This window comes from Phalaenopsis equestris, unplaced genomic scaffold (assembly GCF_001263595.1).
Source record: "Phalaenopsis equestris unplaced genomic scaffold, ASM126359v1 Scaffold000972, whole genome shotgun sequence".
Lineage (NCBI taxonomy): Eukaryota > Viridiplantae > Streptophyta > Magnoliopsida > Asparagales > Orchidaceae > Phalaenopsis > Phalaenopsis equestris.
The window spans coordinates 148368-162156 of NW_018165411.1; the positions used below are offsets into that span (position 1 = coordinate 148368).

General features: G+C 32.9%; 1 protein-coding gene across 1 annotated transcript in view; it reads right to left on the reverse strand.

Moving 5' to 3' along the window:
* LOC110032556 (LEAF RUST 10 DISEASE-RESISTANCE LOCUS RECEPTOR-LIKE PROTEIN KINASE-like 1.2) overlaps window positions 1-10305 on the reverse strand; it is a 28875-nt gene extending 18570 nt beyond the window's left edge. The window contains 1 exon segment of the mRNA XM_020736217.1: window positions 9522-10305. Within this exon segment, the coding sequence (XP_020591876.1) occupies window positions 9522-10239 (718 nt within the window). The 5' untranslated portion in view covers window positions 10240-10305.
* Window positions 10306-13789: the final 3484 nt, after the last annotated feature.

Genomic DNA, 13789 nt, shown 5'->3' on the forward strand with positions numbered 1-13789 from the left:
GGGAAAGATAATCACCTACTCAAGAGAGAGATACAGCAGGAACACCATCCAATCCATCGGATACAGCCCTCGAAGAGAGAAAACAAATGTTGGCGGCTGTCTTAAACAACTCACACAAAAAGCTCCCCTCTAGATCCTAATACAACACATATATAAGAAAAAACTAGAAAAGAACGAAAGAAAATGAGAAAATGGCTAAATTTGGAAAGTAAAGAAAAAAAAAAGGCCACTCGGTTGGGTCTTCACATGATTGTGGAAGCCACAACTCGCTTTTGCGTCCCGCTCGTATGGGAGAGATGCTGCTGCGTCATAAACTTAAATGAAAGTTCAAGAATGAGCATAGACAACAAGAAAGAAGCCATGCATTTTAGCATTCATGATAAAGTACAAGATTTTGCATTCATTTCATAAAATTTGGCAACGAAAGCTTAGAAAAAATATCATGGCATTCAAGTGAACATATACCTAGCTTTTTAACACATTCTTAGTCATATGCAAATTAAATATGCAATTGGTGATGTTGTGTGGGGCGAGGGATACATTGGCAAAGGAAAGGAAAATACAAGTATAGAAAATCCAAAATTATTGAGGTTGCAACCATTCGGACACAAGAGATTTCCTATGAGAGATAATGTTGTGGTATCCACAAACAAATTCCGAACATTTTGATAAAATTAACTTTCATTGGTCCAAAACCTTCTTTGTGGAAAGCGCATAGTGGATTGAAGGATGACTTTGGGCATTTGGCATGTAAGGATTTGCACCAAATAAAACACCTCATTTATGCATTCAATCGAGACCTGACTGAACAAAGTTGAATGAACCAACCAAATAATTAAGCTGCTACTTAAACAACAAATGCAATGGCACCTCAGAAATCTTGATTCTAGTCAGTTGAATGGATTGCGCGCGTCTGAGACAAAATTGATGCCTCTACTCCCTCTATTAATACCGATAGCCTGGTTTGCCACCTCTCAACATCCAATTTGCCACACTTCATTAGCTATCTAAATACTTTGACACCCATAACAGCCCACCTCCTTAGACATCCCAATCCACATCAACATACACAATCTACCACCAAAGCAACTATCACAGATTATACATGCAATCGTGGGGTAAACACATGGCACGATACAATAAAACCAGAATTCCACTCTTCGGTTTTCCTTCAATCTTCTCAATGACCCTCCACCAAAACTAAACAACAATTAGCACATTTGGCCAAGCAACGCTCAAGCAGCATCCGAGTGGCCCGCCCCATGGTTAAGGTTTCCTATGAAACACTTCCCATTGAATTTATTTTCGATAGCTTCTCTAGTTCTCCCTATTGTCATTGTTGTTACGTCTGATTTTCCCTTAATTTACACTTCAAGTAGTGAAGAACTTCACCACTAAATAAAAAGAAATAAAAACAAACAATGGGGATTAAATTTCCTTGTTGGTGTAGAAAACCAATGGCAAAAGCTACTATAAAACATAACAGAAGGTGGATGGTTATTGTAAACAGATAAGGAGGAGACGAAAGCTAGCAGGTATCCGACTTAGAGTTGAAACAACAAAGATAATGAGAGAAACAATGATAGCGAGGGTTTTTTTGGAAGATATTAAGCGCTAATTCATTACAATCCAACCTGAAAATTAAAGTACAGTTGATCCCTTTTTATAGAAAAGTAAGATCACTAAAATGTGCAGTCAAGTTCAAACTAAGAAGAAAATATATACAATCATAAAAAAAGAATTCTGAAAAAGCTAATTTGTGCAGAAAAGTAGAGATTCAAACACAATTCCTTCAAATAGTGCTAGGTGTGATTGGACACTATCTGGGATCAGATTGAGTTACTAGCTTGTTGCTAGCTCTACTTATATGCTTTTAAGAATATAAACACTTCCCCTTTTATGGTCGTAAGAGCTTCAGTAACCACCTTCATAGTTGGCATCTTCTCTAAATTCAGCTTCTAAGGCTCGGCTGTTGTGCGCCTTCATACCAGTACAAACTAAATAGACTGATTGTCCTTGGAATGAAATACCAAGCAAAAAGGTTCATCACGTGAAATCAGGTAGTATGCCCTTGCACTAATTCCTCAGACTTTTTTCTCAATTGCAACCAAAGGATCCATTTTTCTCCTTATGGTTGATGGTGTAAAACTGAATTTTTACTAATTGCTTAAATTGTGCTTGTCATAAGAGACATGGCATAGTATAAGGATTTCGTATTCCATGTGTTAGTCCACGACAACATTTCAGTTGGGTAAATGATAACTTTTACACCAATATAATTGTAAGAGGGGGACGCGAGAGAGCTGGCGACTCTTTGAAACACTCTAGGGTTTATTCTTCTTCAATTGTTTTCTTCATGTTTTTTGCCCTTTCTCTTGGGGAAAACTTCAATATTTACCAATTGTTCTTTCGGTTTTGGTTTTCATTGGTGACTTTTGAAAACCTCCTAGGGTTTCTTCTTTTACCTTCATTTTCTTCTTGTTTTCTCTTGGGGAAAATTTCATTTATATTTCTATGTTTAGTTATTCCTATTTCGATTTTGATTTTCTTCGGTAATTGTTGGAAATCTTCCAGGATTTCTTCTTTTAGTTTCGTTTTCATTATGCTTTTTCTCTTTCTCTTGGGAAAATTTCATTTCTATTTCTAAGTTTACCTATTTTTATTTCGGTTTCGAGTTTATTTTGTGATTTTTGGAGATCTTCTAGGGTTTTTTCTTTTACTTTCATTATCTTCATGATTTTTCATTTTCTTTAGTAAAAAATTTCAGATCTATTTTTAAGTTTATCTATTCTTACTTTGGTTTGGTTTTCTTTGGTGATTTTTGGAAATCGTTCAAGGTTTTGTTTAGGTTTTTCTTATATCGGTTTTGGGATTTCTTTCCTCTTTCTAGGGAGAATCTTTGGATATACCTATATTACTCCCCATTCTGAATTTTTTTTGTTGTAGGGGTTTTGCTCCTATATTTCTCTGATTTATGGCATCCTTTTTTACTAGATTACCTGCTCCTAGACAACCATCAAGTTCAAAGGGCTTAGTTACTTTTAATCTTTCTAACAGTGGTGGTTTTGATCTTTTATGTCCCTTGAGCAGAAGATAAGATTTCTTTCTCAAATGATGAGGTCGAGGTTCTTCAAAACCTTGGGAACTTGCATTGGTTGGGTATGTTCTAGGCAGAAGGCCTTTTTAAGAAAAACTTCTTCAGTCGATTGGTAAGATTTGGAAGTTGAATGGTTCGGTTGATCTTCTTCCTCTATCTAAGGGTTTTTTCCTTTTCAAGTTTACTTGTCTTAAGGATTTTGAAATGGTTTTATTTGATAGTCTTTGGTTCATTGGTGGAAAGCTTTTTATTTCTAAAAAATGGACAATTGATTTTAAGACTATTAGCGAAGATTTTAAGGAAATCCTTATTTTGGTTAAATTCCCTAATTGACCATTGTTTTGCTGGACTGAAAATGAGATTTCTAAAATTGCTAATAAAATTGGTATTCCCCTTGAAGTTGATTCTTTGATTGTTTAATGTTCAAGGCTTTCTTTGCAAGGGTTAATATTCAAATTAACATATATCACCCTCTCCTTGAATATATAACTTTAGTTTTTAAAGATAACGAATATGTTATTCCTATTTTTTATGAATAAAAACCAGTTCCTTGTACTGTTTGCTCAATATTTTCTCATAATCCTTCTAATTGCCCAAAATCTTCTTTGCCTATTACTTTGAATCCTAATCTAAGAGGAAGAAATCGGTCAAGACCAAATATGTTGGGGAATTTAAGAGATCGAAGTAGATCTGTAAATTTTGTTAGACTCTCTCAAGGGACTAATAGATTTAAGATTCTAAATTCGACTTCTAATTTTGATATTCATGATGTCTTGACTTCTCCTGTTGTTGATATTCTGTTGTTTCACCTGTTGATAATGTTGTTAATGAGGTTATTGCTTCTGCTATTCGTGAGAATAATGTTGTTAACAATGTTGCTCATGTTGATGACTTAAATTAAGACTCACTATTAGTTTCTATTTAGACCCTCCTAATTTGGCTTTGCAGGGAATTTAGTAGGACAATTCTCTTGATGTTGTTGACAGGGATATTCATGCTTTACATGCTCCTATTCATTCTAATAGTATTTCCATTCAGGATAAAGTGGTTGTTGTCCACTCTGATGTTGTTACATCTCAAGGCAGTGGTATGGTTGTGAGTAATCAGTCTAATTCAAATGGTTCCGCTTCTAATATTATTAGAAATGCCCCTATTGGCATTGCTTCTACTTCTAATGTCTCTATGAGAAATAAAAAGGGTGGATCTAAATTATTTTGTTCTTGCTTCCAGTTTCCTTATGTTCTTTCCTAAATTGGCTGCTTGGAATGTGAGAGGTTTGAATGGTGAAGCCTGTTTAGTTGATTGGAATGAAGTTTTTTAAGATTTTAAGTTTGATTTCTTGTGTATTTTGGAAATAAAATTAAATTCTTCTTTATTGTCTGATCCTCTATTTTTATCTCATTACAAGAATTTTTCAAAAGAATGTAGTGTGAATAATTTTCACCTTGCTAAAAATGGAAGGATTTGGATTAAGTGGAATCAAGACTTAATGGATTTTACTATTATTAACAGGGATGACAATTTATCCATGGTCTAGTTTATGTCTCTTCTTCTATTAATTTCTATGTTACTGCTATAAATACTGATAATAATGCTTATACTAGGGAAAATATTTAAGAGTTTTATTGGCAGTATTGTTGATAACATAAATTCTCCTTGAAACATTTTTGGTGACTTTAATTGTATTCTTAGAATTAAAGAAAAAGTGGGGGATGTTCCTCCTCTGACTAGTAAACTCTCTGATATTAATAATTGCATTTTAAATTATGGTTTTATTGAGCTTCAAAATTCTGACTATTCTTTCAGTTGATTTAATAATCAACTGAATAACCCTATAATATATCTTCTTGACAGAGTTTTTTGTAATGCTCAATGTTTTAATTCTTTCCCTCTTTCTTATTATAAAGTTTTAAATGCTTATTCTTCTTATTATCATCCTATTTTATTTTCTCTTGATTGCTCTTATAATGTGCAAAGTAAGTTTTTATATAAAACTTATTGGAGTTTATGTCCAGATTTTTTTAACATTGTTGATAATGCTTGGAAGCTTTCTGTGAAAGTTGATCCTATTTTTTCTTTTCATAATAAGCTTCGTAATGTTAAGATGGCTCTTAAGAATTGGCATTGAAATTCTTCTAATGTTTTATCTTATATTTATGATCTTAAGGATCAGCAGAATAAGATTATGTTTCAGTATGAAAATTTTCCTCTTTCTAATGTTCTTTTGGAACAAGTTTCTTCTATCCAAAAGAATATTTCTAATGCTAATTTTTGTGAGTTTAAATGGGCCAAGCAAGGAGCTAAGTGCTTTTGGTTGTCTAAGGGTAAAGATGATGTTAATTTCCTCTATCAAAAAGCTAGAATTCGATGTAATTCTAATTTTATAAAAGAAAATTTTTGTTGATGGCAACTCTATTCATAATCATGGTGATATTATTAGGGAAGCTATTAATTTTAACTCTGATCTGCTTAATGGCCCAATTTCTAATGATCATCGTTTGGGAAACAATTTTCTAAATAGTAATTTTGTCTCTGATGATATACTTCTTTTTTGAATTAAAGTTTTTTTAAATGAAGATGTTAAAAAAGCTTTATTCTCTTAGCTCTAATAAAGCCTCTGGTCGGGTGGTTTTTCTGTTAAATTCTTTAAAGATCCTTGGGATATTATTGAAAGTGATTGTATTGCTATCATTAATCATATTTTTATCGCATCCAAACTTTCTCATAGAGTGAAGCATTCTGCTATTGTTTTAATTCGTAAAAGTACCAATGCAAAATCCTTAACTGATTTTCGTCTCATCCCTTTGTAATACATTTTACAAAATTATTGCTATTTTATTAACTGATAGACTTAAAATAATTCTTCCTAAGATTATTCATCTTGCCCAGGCCTCATTTATTAGTGGTCATGATATAGCGGATAATATTATTTTAGCAAATGAATTGCTTTATGGTTTTAATTCTTCTAGTGGTATTAAGAAATTTTGTGCAAAAATTGACATACATAAAGATTTTGACAAAGTTAACAGAGACTTTTTATATTTTAGACTGCACCGCATTGGTATTCCTATTAGATTTGTTAAATGGATTGTAGCTTGTACTTCTAATGTCAACTTTTCTATTATTATAAATAATGATTTAAAAAACTAATTTTTCTTCTTCAATTGGTTCAAGATAAGGTTGTCATTTATCTCCTTATCTTTTTGCCATTACTATAGATTCTCTTTCTCTTCTATTTCATAAGAGCTTGGCTAGGAATGATTATATTAATCATCTGAATTATGCAAATGATATTCTTATTAATTTTATTAGCAATGCTCTTAAAATTTTTTTCTAAAGCTACTAATCTTCATATAATCTTTTCTAAATCTGTCATTGTTTTTTCAAACAATGTGGATAGTAATGCTCAAACATTTCTTAGTAGTTTAATGTGTTTTTCTATCAAACCTTTACCTTAGACTACCTTGGTGTTACTATCAAACCTTCTAAGCTTGTTATTTATGACTGTCATAACTTGATTGATAGAATTAATTCTTGGCATGCTGGTCGGAAAAAAAAAGTTATTATATGTTGCTGGCATATTACAACTTCTTAAATTTACTATTGGAGCTATCTTTATTATTGGTTTCGTTCTTCTTTACTGCCTAAAGGTTTAACAAAAAAAAATTCTTCTTTAATTTCCAAATCTTTCTTAACATTGATGATAGCAAGAAACTACATATCATTTCTTGGAATAAATTAAATATGCCTATGAAAAATGGTGGTTTAGGTCTTCCTGCTTTTGATTATATACACTTGATGTGTAAAATCAAAATCATTTGAAAATACTATAATTGTCATTTTTATTTGAGCAATTGATTCTTTAATCATTATGATACTTTGTGGCAGAAGGATTCTTCTACGTCTTCTCTTTTTTCGAAAGAACTGGTTAGTATTGCTACTAAATTCAGGTATTCTCTAAGTTTTCATGTTACTAATAATTGCAATATGTTTTGTTATTTTGATCCTTGGCTTGAGGGGGTTTCTCTTATGGAGAAATTTGGTGTTTCTTTTTTTAATTGATTTAAGTTCCCTCTCAATTTTATACTTAAAGATATTGTTTACAATAATTATTGGAATTGACCTCTTAATCAACAAGCTCCTAGTTATTGTATTGAGGCTATCTGTAGGACTCCTATTTCAAATGATCTTGTTTGTGCTTGGAATAGGTTTATCACCTATTCTCATAAATTTTTTTTTTTATGCCTACCCTCAGTTAAGTTGGTTTAAGCTTGTCTGATTTAAAGGTTTTACTTTAAAGTATTCTATTCAAGTTTGAAAGATTATTATTAAAGGACTAAAAACTTGCAATATTTTAACTTTAAGAGGTAAACATAATAATTTAAACTGCGTTTTATATTTAAATGATTTTGAATCTCTTGATCATCTCTTTTTGAATGTCCTTTTTCACATTTACTTCTCAGTATTTCTATTAGTAATTCTTTCAATATGCCTTGTAATATCTTGCAAGTTATTTGTCATTCTGATACTTTATCTTGCAAAATTTTTAAACGGTTTTATCCCTTGGTTTTACAAGTGATTGCCTATGTGATTTGGTATGAGAGAAATGCTAGGATTTTCAAGAATAGAAAATCAACTGTTGATTATTATAATAGCAGGAAATGGAAATTAAAAAATTCATTTCACTCTAACATTGTTCAATTTTATAAACATCAATTGGTGAATTTTTTTTTCTGGTTTTCTGCTGGTATGTTCTCTTGTGTCTCTGGTTTTAGTAGTTTTTGGTTGTCTGATTTGTCTCTGAAGACTTGGCTTGAATTTGTGATCACCTGATCTTGGTTGAATCTTGTGTTTTTGGTTTTGTTTTATTAAGATTCAACCATGTGTTGAATATATTCTTATATATTTAATGCGTTATGATGGAATTTTAATAATTATATGTAGAACCTTTTGTATCTTGTGGATTTCTTAAGACTTGGCTTGAATTTGTCTTTTACTTGGTCTTAACTGAATCATGTGATTTGGTTTTGTTTTATTAAAATTCAACCATGTGTGGAATATATTCTTATATATTTAATGTTTTCGGATGAAATTTTAATAATCTTATGTTGAGATTTTCGTATCTCGTGAATCCTTTATATAGTTTTAGGATGTGTTGCTTTCTGGAACTCATTGGTGGTTTGGCTTCACTTAACCTGTGTTTTTGGCTTTTGATTTTTTTCTTCTATCTGATCTAAGATTATGGTTGTGATTGGTATATTTTATTTTTATTGTCGGATCTTGGCTATTTGTTGTGATTGGTAGTGATCTATGATGATATCCAACATACATTAAAATTCAGCCATGTATTGAATATATTTTTATATATTTAATAAGTTAAGATGAAATTTTAATATTTATTTGCAAGTAAGTTCTGAGATCAACTATTTTTTTTTTAAATTATTTGTTTGTTACTTTCTTCTTTTTTCTAATTTAATTCATTTTATTTCGATTCTTGTTTTGGTTATGTTGCTTTTGTTTGTCTTTTTTGCACGTCTCTCATATGATTGTGGATCCTCTAAAGATCTAGGATTGGTTGTGGTATAGAGCTCAAGTGTGGCTCAGCTGTTTTTAGTTTTTTCTTTTCATTTTTGTTTGGTTGCGTTTTTTTAGGGTTTCTTTTCTTTATCTATATTGTATTTTGTTAGCTTTTTGTAACTCTTTCCTGTTTTCGAAGAAAGTTGAGCTAGGCCTCACATTTTCTATAATAAAAAAAAAAGAAAAAAGTATAATTGTAAGAGGAGAAAGAGGTTTCTAAGACTGTTAGCCAATTCCCTACCTTAACAATAACCAATATGTCATCAAAAGTAAGCAGCTCCATTTTGGCATCAAAATAGAAAGGAAAGAAGAATCCGTCTTGTGGTTGGATGGTCGTCCTCATCATTAGTATTTCATTCATTAATTTTCATCGAGATCTCATGAAACTCAATTTCCTTACCACAAATTGTGTAGAGATTCCTTCTATTCTTTTGAGTTATTGATGCATACAATTGAGCTATTTGCTCCATCTTATTATCTAATTAGACTCATATACCCTCTGATTGTTTATGGTTGTTTGGGTTTTAACCACTTTTGATTTTAGGATGAGAACTGTGCTCTGATGCAATAATGATCCATAACCCCTTTGGATTGTATTATGACAGAAGCCATCCAATTTGTTTCATAGCCGTATAGATAAGCCGTCAAACATTTCATGTTTTATGTTCTACTATTATGCAAAATTCATTCAAGTTATAGTTAAAAAAACAACTCTTTTTAGCTCGGTAACTATAGAAGAACAAAAACTAACACCTGAACGAAATCCAGCCGGAAAACATCACCTAAATAAATTTTCTTTATTTTTTTTAAAACAGCAAAGCTACAAAGAATATAACAAAAGACTTACAGCAACTCCTCCAACGTAATCGACCAGAGCAAATACACATAAATTTCTGGGTATGAATGTTATAACCACACTGCCCATGGCTCGCCCTGCACTCCGAGCAATCTGGCGCAGACCAATCGAGAAGAAATCCAGACGCCAGAAGCTTACCATAGTCTTCAACATTAGCTCCTGGAAAACTCAACACTGGTCTCACCGCCGTGTGACATGAGCCGAAGACACCGTCATCATTCGGCGTCCCATAGGCTCCCCCCAGAAAAATAAGGCTTTCGTTACGGCCATGACAAGCTATCCTCTTATATCCAGACGGATACACCGTGCAGTTGTGGGCAAAAATAAGCTCGTGGTTGACTGAGCTAACTTTTAAGGATGAAAGGTAAAGGGAGAGGTTGCTTTGAGGAGCAAAGCAGACTTTGCGGCCGGCGATACTCGGGCGAGCAAGTATAAGAGTTTGGTTTTCATAGGAGATGTTGAGGACGATGTAACTTTCTTGTGCCACTTGAATTGAGGCGTTCTTCTTCTCGTCGCAGCGGAGCTCGAAAGCAGGGAAGCCGCAGTAGTCTGGCTGCTGGTCACGGATCCAGAAAGGATAGGAGACTTTGGTGAGATTGCCGCAGCTCTTGGGCTCGCAACTCTGTGGATTATAGTTGGTTGCTAGAACTATAATCAACAGAGAAAAAAGGGGGTGGAGGAATAATAGAAGCATTATATTTGGATTCATTTTGAAAAAAGAAGGATTTATGCGGAGGCTGGAATTTGGAGAAGATGAAGTAAAGGTGAAGTGAGGAAAAAAAAAAGGGCTTAGTCTGCTATTAGGGGAAGATTTGACTTGTTGACTTTATGGTTGTCGTTTTGAAGAAAGTCTAATTAACATTGCTTGATAATTTTTAGGAAAATTTGCATACGTATCTATAATTTTTATATATTTACATGTGGAACAATTATACTTCAATTTTTATATACAGTTCATCATGAAAATTATATTTAAATTTTCAAAATTAAAATGATGATATTATTTTATGTGATATGAAAGATTTGATTTGGTAGATAGAAATATTAAAGAATTAGGTGATATATGTGTAAATGCCTCTAATTTATATGACTTAATAGCTTTTAAATATATTTAAAACTTGATATCAGCGCCGCTTAGGATATCACATTAGTGTTGTGAATTAGCCAAAAGAATGTTTTCTTTTTTAAGAAAACATTCAATAATAAATGTTATTTAAATATTTTTTAAGAAATAATTAGTTTAAAAAATTGTTAAATTTCCTAAAAATATAATTAATATTTTTCCAAAAATTAACAAAATAGCAAAATTTTAACTATGGCTTTTAAATTTATTGTTAAATTCATATTTGTCATATTTTTCAGACTCATTTTATATATTGAAAAAAGTTGTTACAAGAGAATCAGAGAGTGATGCCTATATAGCCGAAGTGCTCAAATGGTCTCTGTTCCTCGAAAAAAATCCTCCTATTCATAGATGATATGAGAATAAAAGTGTAAAAATTATATCATTGCTCCTATGAGTTACAACTTATTATTATCTTCATTGGCATAATTTTGTTGTCTGACACATTTTCTTATGTTTAAAACATTTTCACATGTCTGGCTCCTTTTCGTATCTCTAGCAACTTTTCATTCGTCTACCAGTCTTTCATGTGTCTAGCACCCTCTCGTATGTCCAACACATTTTTATATGTCTGGTACCTTTTCGTATAGTTGGCACCTTTCATATGGCTGGTACATTTTTGTCTATATGACACATTTTCATTTGTTAGCACCTTTTAGTACATCCGTAACATTTTCATGTCTCGCACTTTTTTATACATGACACATTTTCATATGTCTGACACATTTTCGTGATGAGCTCATTTGGCAAAATGGTTAGTTGGTTGGTTGGGGTGGCCGACCGAATGAGGTGGTCGGTCAGTCTCTGCTATCGTCGACTCTCATCAAAATTTGTGCAGGCATATTTTGTACGTACATAAATGCCCCTAAGTCTCCTACTTCTTAGAAGTGAACAAGAAATAAGAATGTGAGATTTTAAATTTCAAAAATGTAATCACAATAATATAATAATTATACTCGTTTAATTTCAGCGTCAATTTGTTCGTGTTTTCTCTAACTCTAAGTTGCTCTTCTGAGGCTTTCTCGGGTCGATTTTTTATCTGTGTCGTTGTCCAGCTAGCTGAACTTCAGCTTGTTGAGGTTACCTTTGGTCAGTCTTATTGGATTCATCTGTCACATAGTTAATATTGTTTTTCTGTTCCTTCTATTTTTAAGAAAAAAAAATAAAAAATGTTTTGTAGCCTTCTCAAATATGCAAATTGAGTGAGTTTCTGTTATTTTTCACCTTCATTTTAGCATTTTATCTCTACTGGATTATTTATTTACGATAATTGCTCGGTGATGAATATTTTCATAGGTTGATTTGTTTGCCCTGGAGAGGAGTCTTTGATTTGTTCTTCCCAGATGAGAGTATTTGATTTGCTCACACCGGATGAGAGACTTTGATTTGTTTGGTCAGTTTGAATTTCTTGAGTGTCACCTTGATGCAGATCCCTATGAACACTTTGAGTTCTCAAGTCTCTACCTGACCTAGAAAATTATAATTAGAAGAGTTTATATATAGTTGTTTTAAAGAAAAAAATAATAATATATCATTGTTGGATATTTCGATTGCCTAGAATTTTTGGTCACTTGGACATTTCGTTCGTCTGAATGTTGACAATATGAAATTTTTTCGATCACCTAGATTTTTTAGATGTCTTAATTTTTTGGTTGCCTGGATATTTTGACCTTCTATATTTTGACCATCTGAATTTTTTGGACTAATGGGATTTCCAGCCGAATGGGTTTTCTTTGATGCCATAACCAAGGATAGAATGGTGCGGCAGTTGGCCAGTAAGGTGGCCAGCTGGATTTAACTTAACTTTTGCTAGATAGTGAGTTTAGACAAAATAAAGCCACGTAATTGATATATCTTTCTCCATCATTTCGAGACGGAGTAGTTTGAGTCGATCGGTCAGGATTGTGGTGACCAGCCAACGAGAATCGAAGAGAAGGCTGGCGGTGGATGGCAGGAGGTTGGTGATCCGTATGACGAAAAGGGAAGGAAATGTGTGTCAGTCGAAGCAGTCTTCGTGCGAGAATAGGAGCCATGCAAGGCTCTTCTGTGCGAAGAATGGAAAAGGGCCGGTGAAGTTTCAGCTAGCTGGTGGGAATTGAAAAAGAATGTCATCAGTGGTTGACCAGAGGTTGGTGGTTTGAGTGCCCGAGAAGAAGGAAAAGCAAGTCAGTCAGAGCAATCTTTGCACTATAATAGGAGCCGTGCAAGGATCTTCTTTGTGAAGGATAGAGGGAGACAAGGGAAGTTTAGTCAGTTAGTGAGAAAAAGGGAGAGAATGTCGGCAGTGATCAGTCGGAGACAAGTGGTCTGCAGAAGGTTGGTGGTCTGTGGGACCAAGGAGGAGGAAAAACCAGTCAGTTGGAGTGGTCTTCGCACGATAATAGGGGTTGTGTTGGGATCTTCTATGTGACGGATGGAGGGAGGATGATGAAGTGTCGGTCAATCAGTTGGAATCGAGAGAGAATGTCGACGGTGGTTGGTGATCCCTGGATACTGCTAATATGCACAGTACAACAATAATTCAGATTATAGTTCACTTATATTTTCTTACTTTGTAACAAAACAAAAAACTTGATCCTAAAGACAAATAAGAATTTAACTTTTAATTTATATATATTGGGATACTACGCAAGTATATGTATCTTTATCAAGTAATATAGGACTTTTGTATTAAGACCTGAATATCGAACCCACAGGGAGAATACACAATATGCACTATTGAACAACAAACTTTCTATTTTTAATAAAAAGTTAATTATCTAAACTAAAGATGATTTTTGCAGTAATGAAAATTTAAATATTTTTGGTATTTTCAATATTTTGATAGAACAATAACAATTTAAAAAGACTAGAGTTTTTGTAGAAGAAAAACACTAAATATGAAAATATCTTTCTTCTTGTTATGAATCAATAATAAGTATAGGAATTCTGTTACGAAAGTATGCAAATTGTGTTGTGTCAAATAGAAGCAATGATATTATTTACTCTTACTAGAGATGCTATAAAAAAATATTGATTAATTTAAAGTTTGAATAGTTCTGAAGACCGGCTAGGCAGGGAAGATACTAGCTCTCACTCTAGAGTTTCCTCGATTCCCTCCACCTAAGGGCTAACATTCTCGTATCAGAACCTAAAA